We start from the raw sequence: 23,999 nt of genomic DNA on the forward strand, positions 1-23,999 counted from the left end.
CCTTTCAATAACCCCGTGAGTTAAATACTTTGTCATTCCTACTTTACAGATGAAGAACCTGGAACACAGACACCTTAACTTGATAAGGGCCTCACCAGTAATAAATGGTGACACCAGGGTTCAAGTGCAGGCAACCTGAGTTCTTGGAGCCCATGGAGCTTTGTGAACTGGGGTAAATTACTCAGTCTCTTGAATCTTCATCTGTAAAATGGGAATGGTCATAATAAGGATAGTGCCAGCTCCTAGGGTTGTCATGCAGGTAAGTGCTTTGCACAGGTAGCATCCATGTGCACTTCGGTCCATCTCTGCTGGGCCCAGCCCTCTGGCATGAGGGCAGAGGCTGGGAAGGCACACCAGGCCCCCTCCTCCAGGACCACAAGTGCCTCCTTCCATCAGTGTTTCCTGCTCCAAGAGTCAGGCCTTAGTCAGTGTAAGGTAATGACCAATAAATGGTAGTGGCTGCCTTTGTGAAGTTGTCATTTTTATTTAATCTGTATCCTCAAACTAATATTGTTTTCTTGAAATCAGCAGGAAAGATATATTACATTGTGCTTGGGGATGGAATTTGTTTTTCCTCACCCACTTGTCATTGCTCTTTGGGTGAAGAGTCAATATAGTTGGCACACTATTGCCAATTTCAGAGGAATGAGCTATAACAATAAAGAGAAAGAGATTCAGAGGTTTTGCAAGTCAGGTTCTAGTGCTCATTTGCTTCGATTCTGATTTTTTGTGAATTGGCTACTGGGAATGTAATCTCACTTCAGATGCACTTTATATTTCTTAAATGACTTTGTTTCTGAAGCACATTCCCTGAGAGGTGATGTATGCATTTAACATTTCTCAGCCTAAAAGGATGACTTCATTTTGCGTGGGAATGTTGTGCACATCCATGTAAATCAGTACATTGTTGATATGTCTGATACGGTCCTGCGGAGAAACAGAACCAAGAAAAGACGTATGTATCTTGGCTTGTGCAAAAATTGTGGGGACTGGCAAGTTCCAAGCCTATAGACTGGCCAGTTGGAAATTCAGGCAAGCGTTGAAGTTACAGTCTTGAGTCTGAAATTTTGAAATCTGTAGGGCAGGCTGGTAGTATGGAAATTCCAGCAGAATTCCTGTGTTACAGTTTTGAGACCAAATTCCTTCCTCTCCAGGAAACTTCTGGTTTTGTTCTGTAAGCCTTCAACTGATTGGATGAGGCCCACCCAGGTTATCAAGGGTAACCTCCTTTACTTAATCAACTGATTGTAAGTTAACGACATCTACAAAACATCTTCACAGCAACATCTAGGTTGGTGTTTGACCAAACAATAGAACACCATATCCTAGCCAAGTTGACACATAACATTAACCATTGCATGTGTGTTCAGCCTAGCGGTGTGAAAGTGTCTGTTGCTAGCATCTGCAGGCTTCCCAGCTCATCCAGTTCAAGTCGAATGCTAGTGTTCTGAGGACTTGTCAGGAGCTTGGACACTGCTCTGACTCTGCGCCAAAGAATTCTAATAACACTTCATTTGCTTGACTGAGGAAAAAAGGATGAGAATCTTTAGAAAAGAAGGAAAGTGTCTTTACTAAGCAACTTAATGAACTGTGCACCTTGGCTTATAAAGAACCTACAGAGGCCAGCCAAGGACTGTGCCTGCTTTGAGGGCTTACATTCTGGTCTAGCAAGCTAACAGGAAAGTAGATGAATGCAGGAAACAGTGAGGTCACAGAGAATCACTGAAGAGCCATACCTGAGTGTGTGTGTGTGTGTGTGTGTGTGTGTATGTGATGTGCAGGGTTAAGGGATAGGAAATATTAATCCTTGAGGTTGAGGCTTAAAAGAAGCATGCTGGTTTGCAGACTGTCTCTGGGGAAGTGAAGGAGGAGTGGGGACAGATAAGGGAGGCTGGGGCTGTCCAATGGCTTGGCCAACTTAAGCGAAGGATATAAATCTCAGGACTGTGAGACTGGCCGAGGCCCGGGAGAGAGGCGAGTGCCTGATCATGGCGTCTGTGCTTTATCCCACCAGAGGTAAAGGTGAAAGACATCGTAGTTTTAAATCAGAGAATAACACAGACAGCCCTCTTAAAAGAGGCTGAGTGTTTAAAACTCAGCCAACAGTATGGCTGTTTTCAACCCATACAAAATAGGAAATTAGGTTAGGAAATCTCTGAGAAAATATATTTCAGTAGGGTCAATTTGAAGCCAACTGAGCAGCCTTGCAAAGGACAGAGACTGGTCTCTGGGGTTCTGTGCTATAGTTGGGCTCAAAGGTGCTTCAGATGGACACATTGAAATACGGGTTCAGCATGATGGAAGGTGGGAAATAGGAAGGACATTTCTAAGTCCTTTTTGTACTGAGCCCAGTTTTACTTTTCTGTTATGATGCTTACTTTGCTTTTCAATTTGATGAGAACTAACATAGTGTCATCTATTTTTGTTTATTTAATATCCCCATGTGCATAATCCAAAATAATTTGTGAGGTCCTATGGATGGTGCTTTATTTATACCCCCTTATGCCTGGCATACAGCTGGACACATAATAGGCACTCAGTGTGTTGGTTGATCTGCCTGAAAGACATTGAACTACTTACTCAGGTCCTTCTTGATTCCGATGAGCATTCAAGTGTGTAGTAGCAAAGAGCTGGAAAATGCTGGCTAGTGCTTGTCCAAGTGTCGTTTTCCTTTAAACAGGCTCTGAAGGTTTCTGCTGCTTAATAGCAAAGAGAAACTTCAAGTCAGGGAGCAGCTTGTCCCCCTGACGTTTCAGGTCAATCGATGGTTTTTACTCTGGGTATCGACAGCTCTCTGCTGCATGCCCTTGTCGTGGGCTACGTGGGTTGACTGTGGTGAAATGGATTATACTGCTTTTAATCAGTACCCAGTAAGCATGATGCGTGCCTGTGACTTTTCCTTTGCCTTTTAATTGTTCCGGCTGTAGGGCCGTTGAAGGTGCTGTTGTGTGTTCATACTTGACTGATCAGTTTTTAACTCAGAGCTTATGCTTCTTTGCAGGATGCCACAATTTGGAAGCCCGATTCGTGCCAGAATTGCCGTTGCCATGGTGATATTGTTATCTGCAAACCTGCTGTTTGCAGAAACCCTCAGTGTGCCTTCGAGAAGGTATGATGTGCTAAATGTGTACTAAATGTATTGGTAAAGTCAGTGAAAGGGTAGGGTTTTGGCATTTTTTTCAGCCACCTAGTTTTTTATTCCAAACTAACTGGAAACTTTATCAAACATGGGAGATAATTTTTGCATATCATATTTAAGAATCTCTTAATTTCTGTTTATTGGGCATTCAGTACTCTGGACCAGGCACTCTTTTAAAGGTTTGACAAATACTCTTCCATTTACTGTTATGTGGGGTAGATGTCTTTATCCCCACTTTACAGACAGGGAGGTGAAGCCTAGGGATTGAAGCAGCTTAACCATGGTTATGCAGTTAATAAACCAACTGCCACCCAGAGACTTTCCTGGGTTCGACAGTTGCCAAGGCTACTTGATACTAACCACAGCATTTATCAGCCACTGAATGGATTGAAAGTCAGGGTCAACTTCTTAAAGATGGTTTTCTAAAAACATTATTTGTTCTGATTGTATAATTGTGCTGCCTTTGGGCTCCCTAGAATATGAGAGGCTCTGACTCAGAAGTTTCTGTTATTTGACTAAGTGTCTGAGGAATGTTTCATCTTGTCCCTCTGTTAAATTTTTTCAGTTTTTTTTTCTAACTACACATCTATGCTGTTAGAATATTTTTTTAGGTGCCGACTCTTTTGTTTTTAAAGTGAGTCTATTAAAATAAAAAGAGCTTAAGTTTCAAATTTGAACATTTGAAACTCCCTGGAGAAGACCAATTATTTGTTCTGAAAAAGCATTCTGTCAGTTTCACAGTTTATTTTTTCTAGTTTTCTTGCTCCCCCCACAATAATTAATCTTGAGCTTTCATACCCTCTACTGCTAATACATTTCTGTTTCTAACTTTGGAGTGAAGGTTCTATATACCTTTAAGGTATTACTCAATTTCTGTGTGTATATTCCTGAGAAGTTGGTTATACATCAAGCGCTGGTAAATTTGATAATATTTTGTTGTATATTATAGAGCTTTCTATTTTATGGAGTAAACACTCTTAAAAGATCACTGTTTAGCTTGCTGAGTAATTCATGTCAAAATCTGAGCTGATTGTGTAATGGTAATGAAAACATGCCCTTTTCCATGTCACATGAATAATTGTGGTATCACAGCAGAAGCCTTGAACTCACTGTTATAAGATACAGACTGTATCACTGAAAACTAAATGTGTTCTATACCAGGGGGCCACCAACAGAATCTAGCCTCTATGACTGCAAACAAACAATAATTTTTGCATTTTGAAATGATTGGAAAAGATCAACAGAGAGCAATATTTCACGATGTGAAAATTATATGAAATCAAGTTTTAGCGTCCATGAATAAAGTTTTATTGAAACACAGACAGACTCATCTATTTACATATTGCCATGACTGCATTATAGTGATGAATTGTGTAGTTATGACGTAGATCAAAGGCAAAAATATTTTGCAGACAAAAGTTCTGACCCTTGTTCTATACCAAATGTGATTTTATGCCTTCCTCATTTGTTCCTCTCCTGTTTTTTCCCATTTCAGTAAAGGGCAGCTCCCTTCGTCCACTTCCTCAGGCCAGCAAACAGCATCATCCTGAGCTCCCTACTTCCTCCCACATCCCACATCATTAGCAAACCTGCCAGCTCTTCATGAAACAGTACATTCCACATGGCTTCTCTGCTCTTTCTTGGCTCTTACTGTTACCGTCGTTTGCTTCATTCTCACACTAACCTCTTAACTTGTTTCACTGTTTCTGTACTTGCCTATTTCACTGTAATCTTGATATAGTAGTCAGGATGATCCTACCAAAATTGAAGTCAGATCATGTTGCTTCTTTCCTTAAACCGCTCCAGTGGCTTCCAATGGCTTCTCTTCTCACAGTAACTCTTCACAGTGTCCTTTAAGGTGCTGTTGCACCCTATTAATTAACCAACTGTTCTCTCCCTTGCTCTCTCTGCTTTAGACATCATGCCTGCTTGCTGTTGAGTGGCTATGCCAGGCACACTTATGCCAAAGGGCCTTTGCTCTGTTGTTCCTACAGAGATTATATATATATATATATATATATATATATATATATATATATATATATATGCTTTGATCTTTTACTTCCTTTATGTTTTGCCTGAATATCTTTCTATTTAAAGTTGCAATCCTCCATCCCATATCACACCTTTCTTTTCCCTTTTCCATGCTTTAGTTTTCTTCTTGGCATGCACTACTCTCTGACATACTCTATATTTTACTTACCATTCTTGTTTACTGTCTCTTTTGTTCACATTATATCCTCAACACCTACAATAGCAACTGACACATGGTAGGCATCAGTAAATATTATTTCACTGACCATATGAACGAATTAGAGATGGGGCCAGAGAGTTGGTAAGTTAAAGTTATGGAGAGCCTTGTATGGTGTACTCTGAAGCTTAGAATTTTATTTTTCAGATAATTAAACACTAATGAAGGTTTCAGGCATATGGGTAAATAGCCAGCTTTTCTTTCAGAAATCTCTCTCTGGTTTTTAGAAAATAATACATAATGTTAGATATGAGGAGATGAGTTCAGAGGCTGTGAGATTAATCCAGGTGAGAGGGAGAGTACTTAAATCGGGAACAGTGGTAGTGTCGGGAGCAAGAGGAAAGGGCAGGCTCAAGAAATATTTAGGTGATAAATCAGCAGGACTGGGTGAAAGGAGGAGGGCGAGGGAAAGGAAACAGAGAGATGACTCCCATATTTATGACTTGATGACTAGTTGGTTAGCTGAGCCATCAACTGATATTGAGAATACAGGAGAGTGAAGGAAAGCATCCCATCTGGGAGGGAAATGATGATTTCAGTTTGGGGCGCATTGAGCTTGAAGTGTCCATGGAAACCCCAAGTGGATATTTCATAAAGACAGCTGGGTGTGAGTCTAAATCTCAGAGAAGATAGGGTTGGAGGCAGTATGTGGATATGATTAGTATATAGATAGTAGTGCAAACTTTTAGAATTAATGAGATCATCCAAAGAGATTGTGTGGGGGGAAAAAGTACAAGGCCAAGGATGGAATTTGGGGAACACAAAAATTTAAGGGGAGGTGAACCTAGGAAGATTAGAAAGACACGATCAGCAGGTAAAAGGTAACCCTGGCCAGGTGGCTCAGTTTATTGTAGTGTTGTCCCGTACACCAAAAGGTTGTGGGTTCTATTCCTGGTCAGGGCACATATCTAGGTTGTGGGTTCTATCCCCAGTCAAGGCGCTTATGGGAGGCAACATCTCTCACATTCATATTTCTCTCTCCCTCTCTCCCTCTCTCTTTCCCTCTCCCCCCCCCCTCAAATTAATAAAAACAGAGGCAGTTAGAAACCAGTCCTGTCAGAACAAATCCTCTTAAGGATTTCTGGAGACTATCTACGTACAGAGGACAATGCCATGAAAAGGAACAACTGTATTAGTACATGGAATGGGGTTTCAGCTGCAAGCTTCAATGCAGATAATAGTATTTACCTAATCAAGTTGTTGTGAGAATTAAAAAAAAATATATATATATATATATATATGTACACATATACATACACTATGTATATATATATACATATACATATATATATATACACATACACACATATATGTGTACATGTATGGTGGGCAATAGTAGGTTTACAGTTGTGAGTGCATGAAACACAGAGTTTATCTTCTATCATTATTTACTAGAGGCCCAGTGCACAAAATCTGTGCATGGGTAGGGTCCCTAGGCCTGGCTGGCAATCAGGGCCAATCTGTGGGGTGACCAGTAGGGTGATGGGTGGGCCCCTGCTGGCACCTGCCTTGGCCGGCCTGGTGCTGCCCACTCACCGGTCCCACCCCCTGCTGCTGCCGGTCGCCTCTCTCTGGGAGGCAAATGGCAGGGTGATCGGGGGCCCCCGCTGGCACCCACATTGGCTGGCCTGGGGCCTGTGGGCTGGGGGAAGCTCCTGCGTTGAGCGTGTGCCCCCTGGTGGTCATTGCATGTCATAGTGACCAGTCATTCAGCCAGTCGTTCCACCATTTAGTTGATTTGCACATTAGGCTTTTACTATCTAGGATTCTTGTATTATATATTTTTCTGTATGAACAACTGTAAACCTCCTTTTGCATACCTGGCTATTTTAAGTACTCAATAAGTGTTAGCTATAATTATCAAATTACCATCATAATTATTGTTAATTGGTTCTTCTAGATCCTACACAGGTAATCTTGCCCAGCTCCCCTAGAGATCTTCATTGATGTCTTGCCCACGTGGCCACTTCCCAGTGCTCCGCAGTGCAAAGCCTGGAGGGCAGTAGGCTTATGTGTTCCATGTAGCCCACAGCTCACACAGCTGTGCAAGGTTTCACAGTGAGGTAGCAAGAACTCCCTGTCTCTCCTCTAAGCACCCACATGCAAATTATTTTGCTCTTCCATTAGCTCCAAATCATCTTTCATGTTCAACCAGAAGTTCAATAGATAGACTCAAGATGGAAACCCCTCATTGCCACTCATAAATAAGGGATTGTATATTTATGAAATGAGGTTTGAGGGCCATATCTGAAAATTAGTTTTTATGAAAAACAAAGAAAACTAACATCGGGGCATATAATATCCCTTGAAATCTCCCATTCTACCTGCTTGTTCCCCTTGCTCTCTGTTTCCATATTAGAATATAAACAGTTGGTTTATCTCATTTTCTATTTATATGAAATTCTTAGTGCAAATTAGGCTAATGTAGTTTCCACATTTGACTATCTTAGTGGGAATTATACAAGTGTGGTTTCTCTTGGGGTTCAGAGGACACTTCTCTGGAAAGTCATTAACATTGCATAGTATGTAGAATTTTATAAAATCCCATATCTTATGTTTATCCTTTATCAAGCAAGTAGGAAGAATTTGGTGATTACTGTTACTGGTGTATTTATCTGCTTTATGGATTGATAATCGTAGTCCCATTGCTCACCCACTCTTGTGAATGTAGTTATATAAAATTACAATTTTCTTGTATGCTCAATTTTTTAAATAGAAGCAGCCCAAAATAACAAGGAAACATGAACACACACACACACACACACACACACACACACACACACACATTTTTTTTTTCCCATTCCAGCAGCTGAATTCTTTGTAGACTTTTATTCTGTGAACAGTTATGATTTCTTGGCTGATGTAGGATCTCCTAACATTTTTGGCTGAAATCACTCATTGCCTGTTCTGCCACATCTCAAGATTGAGGAAACGCTAGGATATATGCAGTGGAGGAACAAGACAAAGCAGAGGATTGAACAGGAGACTCACTGGCCACAAAGACAAACATCAGCTCTTTGCACCATAGTTTTAATAACTTAGATAAATGGATTACTCACAGCGGCAAATGGATGGTTAGTTAATGTGACAACTTCCCAATAACTCCTGGGGTGTCTCCTGGTAGCACATTCTCTTGATAGTATCGCATCTTGTTAGGAAACACAATTGCCATTATGGAAGTCTTGAAAAGCAATGTAGGTCTTTCCTGGAGCCCATGAATTCTGCCAGCTCACCACAGTACACATGATACCCCAACAATGCTGTTTCCTCTCCCAGCTTTGTCCTTCAGTATTGCCTTGCTCTCCGAGTCCCTGGTAAAAGTGAACCTCAGAATCTCAGCCGCGCCCCCTCCCCTCATAGAGGCTGACTGCATCTGACCTCTCTAGGAGATCTGGAAGACCTGGGGCCACCAGCTCTGTGGCCACCCCTCACCCCTACCCAGGTCAAGATACAGTTCTTCTCTCACCCTCTCTGCTTTTCTTATGTGACACTCAGATGAAGCATTTCTAGTGAACAAAATTCTTCACTTCGTTAGATGTGAAAAGACGTAGACAATTTCCAATGAAATTTCTTCCACAAGGGGGTTCATTTTATCTTTGATGAAGCTCGTCTTGACAGAGAGAATCCCTTTTGTTTGTTTATTTGGTTTATCCTGTCTATTATTGTCACCTGTGGAAACATATGAGATTCAGTGCATCCGAGATGGCTAAAGTGCAAAGAACCATTATGAGTGCTGCCGCTATTTAACACTGAGCTGTTTTTAAATGCACAGGGAGAAGGGCTTCAAATAGCCGCCAACCAGTGCTGCCCCGAGTGTGTGTCCACGACTCGTGGGTCTTGCCATCACGAAGAGAAAATCTATGCGGTAAGTGTTTTCTGACCCAGGGGTGATTCTCTGTCTGTAGATCATTGACAAGGGGAGACTGAATGCTAACCTTGTGTTGTCAAGAGAGGTGTTTTTTCCCTTTGTCTGGGCTCTGGAGGACCGGAAGCTCATTTGACTTTCCACAGGCATTTGGGTTTCTTGAATAAGATTAAAACTGCCCTATTTATTCCTTAGACCCTATGTAAATATGCATAGATTGAATTTGTGTCTGTGTAAAGGGTTGCCTGAGAATGTTGATGTTGAAGAAGTTGTGATGCTAAATATTAAAAGTGCCAACTCGGTTTTATATACCACATACCATTTTTTTCATTTGAGTGGTGAGTAGAGCAGATATTATTATTCCAGTGTTAAAGATGAAACACTTGAATTGCAAAGAGCTTAAGTACTTGCCCAATGTGGTATTGCAAATAGTGGGATAACCTGACCTAGAACCCTGGTCTTCTTTCCCTTAGGGGAGAGTTTCTAAACCTGAGGACTATTGACATTTTAAGCTTTGTTGTGGGGGCTGTCCTATGCATGTAAGAAATTTAGCAGCATCCCTGGCCTCTACACACTAGATGCTAGCAGTACCCCCGCCCCCAGTCTAATGACCAGAAATGTCTGCATGCATGGCCAAATTTCCCCAAAGGGGCAAAATGCTCAGCTACCCCCGTTTAGAATCACAGTACTAGAAATTGGTCCTAAAATTCCTTTATTACACTTTCTCATTTCAGATCATTTGGGATTAATTTTGAGCTACTAAATGCTGATTTAGAAGTACCATTGCCAGGTTTATAATAGAAATTATGAAAATGGAATGGTTACAGTTAGTTCATCTTTACTCATAACTAAATGTTACCCGGAGGCAGCAGGTGAAGTTGAATGTGATGGAAAGAAGCTCTTTGCTTTAATCCTCATCTTCCACCTGATACAAAACTTTCTCCAAGTTAGTGCCTCTACCCATTCAGGAGAGAGCAGAGGTTAACAGGATTTGATAATATCCACTCTCGGCTGCTATTCAGTGTGCGGACCTAAAACTCGGCAAGGACAATGCCCTGTCCCCGTGGGACGGGATCATCTCACCTGAGCCACTGTCTCTGCCTTACCTGAGGAAGCCGCTCTTTCACTTCTGCACAATGGGCTGCTGGAAGGCAGCCAGGCAGGATCTATGTCGGGAATGTCTTCATAGCACGTATCCTCTGTGCTGCTCGATTCAGTCTGTGTTATGTTGGGTGATGTAAGGTTTGCCCTCCACGGAAGAGGATCCATGTGAAACGGAAGGCGTTGCAGGACAGACCGGTGATGGAAATAATGCCTTTTCATAACGATTGTATTAGGTGGGTGGTTCAAGGTCAAAAACACCAAGCTAAGTCATTCAAGGGAAGGAGCGCATAGGGTCAAAATAAGATCAGGAACTGGGGAACATTAGACGTCTCAAATAAGAGCTGGTACCAGGGACATGGGAAAACAGAGTTCGTTAACTCTGCATGGACCACTATACTGACACTTAACATTTTGCTCTCATGTTACGTTTGTGCACATGTGCAGGCTTCCTATCTTGATGTAAGAGGCCTGAGAACACTGACATTTTCTATATCTTTAGAGTGATCTTCCTTGCATCCCACCTAACCTGGCGCTTAGCACTGAACTTTTCCCAGAGTAGCTGCTCAATAAACATTGATGCCTGGAGGACTCAGACAATGGGTACATCTCTTTCAGCTCATCCATGTACTTGTCCCAGGGCATATTGGTCGTTGGACCGCAGACCTGCTGATAGGTTAGTTGGAGATCCGCTTGGCCTACTTTTTCTGGGAGAGTTCAGAAAGTCTTCCTTCTGCCCGCCTCCCTCGTGGTTTACCCCTTCCACTATAACACATCACGTGGAAAGCTCTAAACTGGGTCAGAACATATCCACATGCCCTTTTCCATATGCAACTTTCAAAATACACTCCCTCAGAAAATGCTATAATGATATTTCTGGTACGGATGTAACTGAGAAAAGGGCTGTATTTAAGGAACTGTAGTTTAAGGGGGAAAAAATCTCTACTTCTTCAAATAGAGATGGAAGAATGATTTATTTTCAAGTCAAGACAGAGTCTCCTAACTTTAGTCTTAATAAAGTTAAAATGCTCATGTTTCTAGTCTTCCTGTTCTTCCTTCCTCTCTTTCTTTCTTCACTTCCTCTAGATTGTTGCCACATCCTTCTTAATAGTGTTTATCTTCTTGAGTGGGTTAAATGCTTTGCTGGGTTTGCTGTGAGTCTCACCTTATCACGTGCATCACAGGTGATTTTCCCCCCTGAATCTTGGAGCCTTTCCCCCTCACTCCTCACCCCCCACCCCCGTGCCCCATCCCCTATCTCCCACCTCCCACCCCATTCAGCTTGTTGGTAAGCAGTTTCCAGAGCACTTTCCTCTCTAGCCTCTGGCTTGCATCCCATGGGGCAGGCTATGGAGACTCACTCCCAGGAGCTATAAAATAGCCTGGTGTTTTAGGAACTTAGGAACTGTGATCTGCGGTAAAAGCTTTCCCCTAAGAGAGATTTAGAAGAAGCTTTAGGATAGAGTGTGGCAGGAGGGGAACCAGTGGAAATGTCTCCAGAGAACAGGGTTGAAAGGAAGGAAAGTCAGGGGTGGTAGAGCTCAGGGCAGCAAGAGGCCCTGCTCTGAGTGAGCAACCTCGCCTCCCGCTAGAGAACCTCCTTTGCCTGCAGGGCAGCAGCATCTTATACAACTGGCATTCTAGCAAGTCCAGACAAGTCCCAACATTTTCCCTGGAGGGAGGAAAACACTTGAGCCTTTTGGCTGACTGCAGGTGATTTGACAGTTTTACGTGGGCTTATTACCGCCAGCATTTGGGGGACTGTTTCATCCATGACCTCCCCAAAGCTATCCCTTCAAATTAGCATTTGGATCTCTGCCCAGCCTTGCCAACCAGACAGGGAGACAAGCCTGAAATATGTTTTCCTAAAGAGTGCTGGAATGCTTTCCCCCTGTTCTTTTCCCCACAAATTAGCTTGTGAAAGAGAGGGGAAAGGACCATTAATCCCCTTTGTTCTCCTCTGCACTAATTTATACCAGCACCAGATAATATCATGTCAGAGAAAAATAATGCTTGAAGATACACTAAAAAAAGGAAGTGGCAGGTGGTAACGCCCTGGTGCCCACATAGGACTGAATAGAGGAGTGCGGCGGGAGAGGTTTGTTCACGTTGCCTGCTCTGAGGCTAAAAGGAGAACTAATTTATGTGTGAGGGGGAAGAAATGAGTATTGAATTCTGCAGCCTTGTTCTTCTCAACCTAGAGGATGTAATTATAATATGCACTGAACATTGCCAGATATTTAGTATTCTACCTCTATTGCTTCATAACGGGAACAAATTATATGAAGAAAAATTATTTTGTTGCTCCGACAGTAAGTGAGGCAAATACTTTATGACCTTATCTTTCCTTTGGAATTATATCAACAGCCGAGCTGACTTGTTGGTTGGCTGTGCATAAGAATATATTTAAGCCCTGGCGATTTGCGCAGTGGTTAGAGCATCAGCCTGTGGACCAAAGGGTTGCGGGTTTGATTCCCCGGTCAAGGGCACGTAACTTGGTTGCAGGTTCCCCAGCTCCAGTAGGGGCCCTTGAGGGAGGCAACCAATTAATGTGTCTCTCTCATGTCCATGTTTCTCGCTGCACCTCCCATCCCCCCCACTCCCTTCAACTGTCTTGAAATCAATGGAAAAAATATCCTCAGGTGAGGATTTACAAAAGAATATATTTAAGATGTCTGCAGAATGCTTTTCTCCCATTGTCAAAAACTCATGTTTTCTAAAAGTATCCATGAGGTTAAGATGGCACAGATAAACCCGGGTCTTTTGGGTGGGTGGCATTGGAGAGCTGTTACTCCTTGATTTTACAAAGCTCTCTTTGCTGCTGCAGGTGCCCATAAAATAAATAAGGCTTTTGTAAATAGGTATTAGAGCACTGAAATTATATCTATGTGTCTATAGTACCTATCTATCATCTATCTATTTATCTATCTATCTATCTATCTATCTATCTATCTATCTATCTATCTATCTATCATCTATCTATCCATCCATCTTTCTATCTATTAGCACGTGATGAACCCCTTGATCCCTAATTTCCCTTCGGTGAGAGAGGTCCACTGCCTTAGGGACAGGAGTAGGCGATGAAAAGGAGGGGACTTCTGTGACTTGACCCTGAGTGAGAGATGGGAGTAATCCCTTTACTCTGTGCACTTTGGATCACCCTCTGGCGCTTATTCTGTGGCTTTCACACGGTTTTCCTGCTGAATATTCCATGTTATTCCCATAGTTCTCCAGCTTGTTGTGAAGAGGGAATCCCCTGCTTAGTTTTATGTCTCTTGAGTTAGATAATAGATTTACATCATTAGAGAGTTTAAAAGTGCTGGAGAGATTAGCGAACACAGCCCTCTCATTTTACAGAGGAAACTCTTCTGGTGATTGACAGATTGTTGTTATAATTAATTTTTGTGGTCTCTGTCTGAAAGGTGGTGTGATTGCAAATGTTTCAGAAATGACAGTGTTTCTGAGTAGTAAAGAAATCATGCTCTTGTTTTAATGAAGTGAAATGACTAGATGTTTAGAAGCAATCTCCTAATTTGTAATAAAGAAGTACATTTTAAGTTGTTTTATATGCAGCCTTCAAATTTTACTTTACTTAAGATATATAAATGATTCATTATATATTTTAAACAGTAATTTGCTCTCTGATGACAAAAGTAAAAATGTTTATTGATGAAAATTTAGAAAATAGAAAAGCATACAAAAGCAGAGGAAAAAAACCACTAGTAATCCCCAAACTCTAAAAACCACCGTTACTGTTCTTTCAGTTTTTTGGAGAGGGGGTGGCAGTGTCGATGGGTAGATACTGAGATAGATAGATGGATAGATAGAGACATAGGGCTTACATAGTTGTAATTATACTGTGTACACAGTTTATATCTTGCATTTTAAATATAATATTATGTTTAAATAGTTACCTAGCATATTCTTGGAGAACATGATTTCCTATTATTAGGCATTTGGGTAGCTTCCAGTTTTCACTAAAATATTTCTAATTTTACTATAAAGAACAGTGAAATGGAATTTTTTGTATTTAAACTTTTATGTGCTTCATTGATCATTTTTTTTTTCATGTAACTTCTTAAAAGTGAAATTAGTAGGTCAAAGCATCTAAAGGTTTTGAGTATTGAGGCTGTAACATCTATGGTCATTATTAAATGCATTTTCAATCATCTGTGTCTAATGATAAACCCAGTGGGGGATATCACAGAGAGCACAGGCCCCACCTGGCTGAGTTATTCCCATGCTACAGTGAGGAAGGCTGTGGGTGGGAGAAACACCCTCCACTGCAGCTTCCAGGACTAACTACTGTGAATTTTAACTCTTCCCTTACCTGATTTTAAATAATATCCAATGTTATTTTCATTATTATTTCTTTGCAATTAAGAAAGTTGAATCTTCTATAAGCTTATTGCCATTTTTTTTTCCATTGAGATTTTTCCTATTGTTTGTCAGTACTTTTAGATATCAGTTTTGTTTTAATTAATTTAATTTTCAGTCTTTAAATCAGTTTGTCATTGCCTTTTAAATTTGTTTAGAATGTATTTTTGACAGACTTTTAAAATTTTATCTCACCAGACCTGTCATTTTTTCTCTTGAAATGTCGTGCTTAGCTTTTATGCTTAGGCCTATCAGCAAGTTGTGGGCTTGCCCATCTGTATGCTGTACTACATTTGAAATTTTGTGTTTAATTATAGCAGAAGTGAAAATTGATGGGAGAGGACTTGGTCTTGGCATGCATGTCCATTCCCACCACCACAGCTGGCACTGTCGGTGTGAACATGGGGAGGAAGGCCAGGGACTCATGCTGGGGAAATCGGGGAGAGAATTGAGCATCTTCTACCTGCCACCCCCTCTTGTTGGCTCTTTAATCAGCTACCTGGAAACTGAAATTTAGGAAGATTAAGTCACTGACCCATAGTCCCCAAAGCAGTCTGGGCTAAGCTGGGATTCCAGAACACGTACGCATCCCAGGAAATCCTTGGTTTGTTGGACTTAGCACATGACTTGCATTGCTGCCCCCTGTGCTCCCAGTAAGGCCACCTAGAGGACAGAAACCTTCAGGACAGGAAGGTGAGGGCTTAGTTCCCAAATAGTTAAATGACTGTGACTACCTATTATTACCATGGCTACAATAATAGCACGGGTTATTAGTAATTCCAAAATGAAAGATGGGCAGTGCTTGCAATGTTGCAGCCATTTGCCAAATAAAGAGGTACTGACTTGCTTAGGTAAGACAGAGTTCTTTTGTGTTTGAGAGAGATGAATAATTATGCTGGATGCTGGCTTGTGCAGAAGCAAAAGGACTTCATTTTCTATGCTTCTCAGTGACACAGTTGTAATCCCCAGATTACATTAGGTGATTGAGCACCGGGAATGTGTGATGTTTTTTTAATAGAAGTCTATACTACATTAACAGAGGCCAAAGAAAGGAGGTTCCAGTATTAAAGAAAATCGTATAGGAGGAAAACTTCATTCATTAAGCTAATTTTTTCCCCTACATCTTATAAAAGGCCACCATTATTTCATTCTGCCCGTGAGAACATATTTTGACAGCTACTTCCCTAAGCAATCAACATATTTGTAGCTTTTTACATTTAGGGTTCACCTCCTCTTACTCTGCATCACACCTGAGAGTGGCCCATTTAGATATTTTGGGTACTCAGTAAATCATATGGTAACTCAAAACAGGGCTCTGTTAGATCACTGAGACAGTGCTAGCTTTGGGAATGCTGTATCCCAGTCTAAAGTGGATTGGGAGCGTTCTCTAAGTGTCGATGGGCACTCTCACAGGGAATGAGTGGACTCTGCAGTTTGTGTGAGAACTGGATGGAGCAGGTGCCTCCTGCTGGCTGTCACACTTTCCCCAGGACCATGAGGTCATTGGGAGGAAGGAGAGAGGGGTCACGGAGGGAGGAAGAGAGGGAAGGTGAGCTGAAGGAAAGAAAGAAGTGAGAAAGCTATTGAAAACAATATAATCATTACAAAATATTAAGTAGTTGTATGTGTAAGTGTGTGAATTTTACTCTGGGCTTTATAGAATTTTTAAGTGATGGGATTGGGTAATTTTTATTTCCTTTTTGTGCTTTTCTGAAAATTTCAAATATAATCTTAGGGTTAATAAAATAAAAGCTAGTTTTTAGACTTGGGACACTGCAAACCCTGGTCTTAATCTTGCAAGTTTAGAGCCTTCTTCCATCTTTCCTGGGCTCCATCCTTCATTTAAAAAGGTTGGCTTTTGTTTGGCCAAATGAAAACGTATATTCTAGCAATAACCTTCTTTTTCTCGCCCCCCCCCCCCTACCCCGGCACTCAGCATGGGACAGAGTGGGCCTCCTCTGTGTGTAGTGTGTGCTCCTGCACTCACGGAGAAGTCCGATGTAGTCCCCAACCATGCCCACCGCTGTTGTGTGGACACCAGGAGCTGGAATTCATCCCTGAAGGAAGCTGCTGCCCCATCTGTGTGGGCCCTGGGAGTGAGTATGAGCTTGTAAAAAGAGATCCGCTTTGCCTTTGAGGTTCACCCGGTGACACCCCAACTCTTCTCTTTCACGTTCAATGTGGTTCAAAGATTCCCAACCCCATTTCTTATTGGAACAAGACGGAGCCTTGCACTTGGCAGGAAGGGATGTTGCAAAGAGTGAGGTTGGAACAAATCTTTAAGCTTCCTCCCAAACTTAGCATTCTGCAAGTCCCTGATTTACCTATTTTGCCATGGCCAGGTGCATCCCTCTGCATTCATAGCTCCTGAGAAGGAAAGGAAGGAGGGACAAGATCCTTTGATGTGATTCCATAACACCAAGGTAGTTCCTCCGGGCTCCTGGCGGAGAGGAGAACGAACAAATCTCTCTGAATGTGGTATCACTGGCACTAATTCTGCTGGCTGGTCTTTGAGATGGCATAACATTTTTCTCCAAGACACACAGAGCAGGAAGCAGGTACTTCATCTGTCTTTATTGCATCTTCGCTGTGGAGATCATGCCTGCCTCCAAACCAAGGCACAGTTCGGCAGGCCAGCAGCACACTGCCAGGCCCTCTCCTTGGAATTCACTCCTGGTCCAAGTACCACTTTTATTGCATTTACGGATATATGTCCCCTTCCTTCACAATCAATGTGAATTGTTGTCATGGCTGCATTATGCTCTTTCCTGGCAAGTAATAGCTAATCCTTCTTTCTTTCTTTCTTTTCTTTTTTTTTTTTTTTACTTAATGGCACCTGGAAGCTCTACTCTTCTTGTCTTTTCCCTTTAAAAAGACCTCTGGTTTCTTTCTGATCCCCAATTATTCCATTTCTGGCCAGCTCTTCTCCTGGAGAACCATTCCAGGGATTAAATAGCATGTGAGGAAATGATGGAAGTAGAATGCTTGCCTCGTGCCTTTCTGATTCACTCACCAGAAAGGGACTGGCAGCTGCTTTAAGTCAAATTACCCTGCAAATAAAAATGCTTGAACCCCATAGGGTTTAGGGGTGGAGTGGAGAGTGGGCAGTGTGAGTCTGTGGGGTCCTGGCTCATGTTTTAGGAGGCTTTCTTGCTGGCCTCCATGAGAAAGACTCATTGGAAGCATTTTGTCTGGAGAGACTGGAGGATCAGCCAGGGCCAACTGCATAATTTGCGGGGTGGTGTGCAAAATGAAAAAGTGCCTGGCGCCTTGTGCAAAAAGCCAGGGGTGCGGGGGATGCTTTTTCTTTCCTTCTGTGGACTTTTCAACCTGTCCTGTTTTCAACTTGCTATTTTATATCATATTCCTTCAGGTGTGGAGATACTTGCTGGGTGGGTAGAGTCCTCCATGGGCTCCCAGGATCCCACCCTGCTACTTGGTGCTTAGGACACATGTACTTCCCTGGCACCACATCCAGGCCCCCGGGTGGTGGAGGGCGGCAGGTTTTGGAGCAGGAGGTGGAGAGCTCATCCCAAAAAGGCAAAGAGGAAGTGGGAGGTGGGACTGTGCACCAGCTGAGACCCTGAACCCCAGTGCATGCTCATTGGACTTCCCTTACAAAATGGAGAGTTATTAAGAACTCTGTACAATAACTGCAAAGCATTAAACCCTAAGAATGGGGCGTCCTTCTTTGTACTGGGTCCCAACATGGGACCCCATGTGATTGTACTGGCCACACACCCATGCATCAGCCCTGGGATCAGCAAGTGCAATCGCCCCAGTAATTTTTCTTTCTCTGACCTTCCAGAGTCCTGTTCCTACGAAGGCCGTGTGTTTCAGGATGGGGAGGACTGGCCACTGAGTTCCTGTGCCAAATGCATGTGTAGAAATGGGGTCACCCAGTGCTTCGCGGCTCAATGTCAGCCTCTGTTTTGTAATAAGGTAAGGAAGACAGCCTCAGAATGGATCCTTCCCAGGCTGTTAACTTCACTGCGCAGGACTTGGAGTCCCTTCGGAAATTATGTCAGGCCACCACGGAAGTTCAGGAACAAGGAGCCAAGGCTGTTTGTTTCCCTTATACTTTTGGAGACCACTGCTGAGACCTGGATTTCACCCTCAGAGGCTACAGTTAGTCTAATCACCAGCCATTTCGGCTGATTGTTACATTATGAAACTGAGCCTTGAGGGTGAACAAAAGGAAGCTGCCCACCCCAGTTGCAGATGTTCCAAAAATGTCAAGCTCAACATCTGGAAAATTCAGTAACATTAATCAGATTTGTTACTGTCGGACAATGCAAAGGTATATGCTGCTTTTTGAAGACATATATGTGTCTTTAGACATGATTATTCAGCCGTACACTATTTAATTCTTATAAGATAATGCTTCAAATTATCAAAGGATCTTCTCTGGGGTGGTTTAAAATAGTGGGATCTTACTGTTCTTTTAAAGCTGCTCTGATTTTCAAAACATTGTCACACAAATTTAAAACAGAAAATTAATTGCAAATAAATGTACACATGGTATTGTATAGTTTTTTACTCTTCCAGAGGCTCCTACGGAGATTTTTTGGCAGTTGACTGATAACCACGAAAAGAGTTTGCTTCCAGTGAAAAAAATAGCTCATTTTTTTGATCTAGGGAAAAGCTGGAAGCCAACATTCAGTTGATACAGAGCAGTACTTTGTGTCAAATAAAACAAAATCAATAACATGGCATATTGTGACAATTGGGCAATATTTTTAAAGGCAGACAAAAGGCAATTAGGCAAGAAATACTAAATGCCAAATAAAAGGAAAATGTATCTAATTGAAAGACTAGATTGTATTACCCACATTACACCCTACTACGCTCATGACACATCTCTTAATTCATCACAAAGTCTGTCCTAGCTTTAAGATTACAAATGAGCTTCTTGGTAGAAATGTACAATATCTTACATTCAGAGGACACTGCAGTGTTGAGGTATTTTGACTTACACATTCCAGGTCTCAGTCCCCTCCTGAATAAAGGATAATTAAGCAGTTTGCCGCCAATGCAATTAAGGAGGTGGGAGAAGGGATGGAGGAAACACCCCATTGGGACCCTTTTCTTTAAATCTTTAAAAACTTAGCCAGGGACTGTGTATTAGGGGATTGGATATTGTAATAATTGAAATTACTATTTCCCATTAAATATAAATTCTGGCTTCAAATGGAAGCTTCCAAACACATATAGCCTGCATTGTTTAAAGAGATGGAATTTGGTAGCATGATTTAGAGTTAATTGATGTGCAACCATTCTGAAGTATTGGAAATAGGTTGATTTTAATCCCTCTTGCATTATTAAGTCTACATTTTTGTCATGACATAATTTTAAAAAAACCAACTGTCAGATTATTTAGAATTATTTTTTATTTAATATCAGTATTAAATATTGGGTGTTCTGATGATGTAAAGAGATGCTGTAGAATTAGCACTTTTGATAGAAACATTATCACCACCACCATCTATCATCACCACATGCTGGGCATTTATTATGTACCAACAATTTGTTTTGAGAGCTTTAATTAATCCTCAGAACAACCCTAAGAAGTAGGAATTTTATTATCCCATTTTAGAGTAAATAAAACTGAGGCACTGAGAAGTAAGTAGTTTGCTCAAGGTACCAGAGTTAGAAAGTGTCAGTGCTTCTGTTATGGACCAACATTCGCGAGAATAAGACCACCGACTCCAATTAGGTCTTTAACAGCAAGCGAGGATTTATTGACCTGGCCAGCGACTACAGTTACAGCACCCTGCCGAAGCAGAGGCTGAACTGCAGCGCAAACTACAGGAGTTACATTGTATTATTAAATTCCGCGGAGGCCCAGAGAAAAAATGTGTCTTTCAAATTCTGGGCCCCCAAAATGGAGGAAACTCTCTTTATTTATGCTTTTTCCAGTCCTTTGTCTCCCAAATTTGGAATGAGACTTCCGGGCCTTCTGAGAAAGAAGGCCTGTGTGCTGGGAAGGGGCGATGAGACCATATCTCAAGGCCTGGCCTGATGTCAGTACCTTCCTATCTGTGTGTTCTAGGAACAGAGGGCACAGCGCGCCCCTGTCTGGCTGAAGCGCCAGATATACAGCCCAGCACACTTCTAGCTTAGGCAGTTCTAATCACAACTTCAACAGACCACACCTGACTTGTAATTTTAGCCATTATGCTATACTGCCTCCCAAAATGATGGGTTTCATGGCATTTATAGAATAATAATCACAATAGCAATAGTTGCTAACATCATTGTGCATGATTATGATTCTTTTATATATTAACTCATTAAATATTTTTTAAAAACCCACAAGTTCAGTAGAAGAAATGTATTTCCAGGTCTTGAGCTCTAGAAAAATTTGAATTTTAATATAAGGTTTTTTCATTATAAAAATAATTTGTACTCATTAAGGAAAGTTTGGCAAACACAGAAAAGCAGGAAAGAAAGTGATCCTCCATATTTTCATCATTTAAAAAGACCCTTATAGAAATTTTTTGGTAATGAAACGAGAACTTTGGACTGGAATGCGTGGTGTTCCCCTGGGCAGGATAGTTTTCCCGGGCTCTTCGTCCACTGGAGTGGAAGAATGAAACCAGGGAGGAAAGGTGGTATAGCAAAGGTGGAAATGTATTGAGAAATACTAGTAAGCACAGACTCCCACTGAGTCCCTTTTCCTACAGTTTTTAAAGGCTGCAGTTTTTTGTGCCTCAATATCCCCTCTGATTGGTCCCCTTTGATTTGGTCACTATAGCAACTCCTGAGCTCAAATGTCATGTGAAGTATGGGAGGTTCCCACCTTCTTCTCCCTTATTGTTCTTCTGTTTCCTCTGAGCTTTCCTTCCTCTTTCTTTGAATGAGGGGTTTCCTTCCCTTTATTCTGTAAATGTGTACCTTTTGCTACTCTCAGTTCCCTTGTCTTGTGGAAATGTACCCTTTTACAACTCTGTAGTCCTGTGTTTTTTTCCAGGGACCCCTTATTTTTTAAAAATTTTCTAAACCTGCCTATTTCACCCCTAAAAATTCCTTTCAGAAACTCATTTCCATTTTTTGATAAGCAAATGTGGATACATTTCTTTGTTTGCTTAGTTATGATTACATTTTAGAAGTTGGTGATAATCCTATTGAAAGGAGAAATGTCTTATGTTTAAATAAGGAGTTGTTCCCTTAGTGAGGAATGTAAATACTGAAATTGCTTGCTCTCAATTGTTCAGATGTCTTATGAAAAGAGCTCTAACCCAGCCACATTTTTTATGGGCTCATTAAAATTTCCTCTTTGGTCTGATCAGAGTTGTTCCTAATGATGTTACCACCGTGTTTTAGTACTATCTTTTCCTCGCTCCCAATATTGATTAATCTGAGTAGGCTGAACTTCATCTTCAGATATGTTGTTTTTTGAGCCACTAAGTATTTGAGAATCATTTTCTTGTTATCTATATTGATAAAAGATAATTAGTGGAGTCTAAAATTTGGGATGATTATGTTCTCTTTCCATCTCAGCCCTTTCGTCTTCTTTCTATTGAATTCTGGAATTTAGTGCCATGGAGGTCTGTCTGCTTTCTATTCCATTCTATTTAGGTGGTTTCACTCTGTTGGATTCTTGCAGGATTTTTTTTTTTAATCTTTATAATTCAAACATTTTCCCAGACATTTCTAGGCGAGGTGTCTTTTCACATATTTCGCCTAGAATATTGTAAGCCCTCTCAGCCTGAATTCTAGTTTTTGAAATATTTTCTATGGTTACAGCTCTGATTAATCATATTCTTTCCAGTTATCCCTATTCCTCCAGAAACACCTATGATTCTTAGATTGCTCCCTATCTTTCCCCTCATTATCAATCATATTCTTTCTCATCATTTTTCACTCTTTGTCTTTCCCCTGCATTATGGAGAGAGCCTCTTGAGTTTGTATTTACTACCTGTAGTATTGATTTTAATTTGAAGATTTCACATCAGTTTTCTTTTGATTCTTCCTTCTTTCTCCTATTGTTGGTTCATCTATTTTTTGATCCCAATGCTTATTCTTTTTTATTGTTTCCCACTTGTATTTAATAAAGAGTGCATTTTCTTACATCTTACTAAAGTTGCAAAACTGCTTTTAAATATTTTCTTTTGGATCTTAAAGTATGTAGTGTTCAGAAATCTGCTCTTTCTCTGAATCTTTAGAATGTCATTCCTTTCACTTTTTCTTCAAGGTTTTCCCCCCAAGTTCCTTTCTTTCTGTTTACCCCTCCGTGATCAAGAGAAATCTTCCCATACCCACTGCTTGAAAGCTGAAAAGATAAGAGGCCTGCCCCTGGCCAATTCCCCTTCTTAGAGCCTTAGCCAGATGCTAAGAAATGTGCATGTCCTCCTGGCCCAGGGGTCTGCCAAGTTTCATGTAGTGTAGCTCTATTGTACTGAGATCAAATATTCTCCTAACCCCACTGTCCAAACCTCTTACATTCTGAATGCATGAAACAAAAACTATAATCCCCAGTTTGAACTGTTGCAAGGGGCTCTTTCCATCTCTCTCAGAAACTATATGTTTTACATTTGGGGCGTCCTCCACACCCCACCCCTGCTTTTTATCACTCCCTCTACCCTCCAAACACACATAATCCCCACTCTTTTTTAAACTTACGGGCTCTGATAGATGTAGAAAAGAAGGTATTGAGGCCCCCTGATTGCCTCAAACAGCAGCAGCCATACACCAGAGGGATGAAGGTTGTGTTGTGTTTGATATAGGAAGGCAGAGAGTTGGGAAGACTATTTAGGCTTACAAACCAAAGGAAGGCCGCAGGATGCCTTATGGTTGGTCGATGGGACTTCCTCTTGGCAATGACAGGAGGTTGGCTGTTCTACTTTTTGTTGATGGAAGTTTTATCTCTTTCTATATCTTCAGAAGTGTCATAGTGGGAAAATACTTTATCAAGAGCTGTTAGGCCTATGACACTATACACTTCTTTATCTTAAGTATTTTTATTTAGGGATATATTTTATTTTATTTAAAATATATCCCTAAATGGTAGTTTGAACCAAAGTTATAATGACATTAATCAGATACATATATATTTTCATTGGACTCCTGTGATAACTGAGGGTAATATCTATATTAGCCCCGGGGTTAGCAAACTTTTGCAGATGGTGAAAAATTTCAGCTTTGAGTGCCATACAGTTGGAACAACTACTCGGCTCTGCCATTGTACCGCAGAACGTGCTGCGGACACTGTGTAAATGAATGGGTGTCATTGTGTTCCAGTAAAACTGAACTTGCGGAACAGG

The 23,999-nt window shown here is 41.3% G+C and overlaps 1 protein-coding gene across 4 annotated transcripts in view; it reads left to right on the forward strand.

Moving 5' to 3' along the window:
* FRAS1 (Fraser extracellular matrix complex subunit 1) overlaps window positions 1-23,999 on the forward strand; it is a 447,336-nt gene that overhangs the window by 163,579 nt on the left and 259,758 nt on the right. For all 4 annotated transcript variants that reach the window (XR_004972271.1, XM_036337385.1, XM_036337380.1 and 1 more), the window contains exons 3-6: window positions 3,002-3,109; window positions 9,163-9,255; window positions 16,670-16,829; window positions 18,542-18,675. Coding sequence is in view for 3 of the 4 variants with exons in the window: in XM_036337385.1 (XP_036193278.1) it covers window positions 3,002-3,109; window positions 9,163-9,255; window positions 16,670-16,829; window positions 18,542-18,675 (495 nt within the window). In the remaining variant the exon portion in view is untranslated. The remainder of the gene's footprint in view (window positions 1-3,001; window positions 3,110-9,162; window positions 9,256-16,669; window positions 16,830-18,541; window positions 18,676-23,999) is intronic.

This window comes from Myotis myotis, unplaced genomic scaffold (genome assembly GCF_014108235.1).
Source record: "Myotis myotis isolate mMyoMyo1 unplaced genomic scaffold, mMyoMyo1.p scaffold_m19_p_1, whole genome shotgun sequence".
NCBI lineage: Eukaryota > Metazoa > Chordata > Mammalia > Chiroptera > Vespertilionidae > Myotis > Myotis myotis.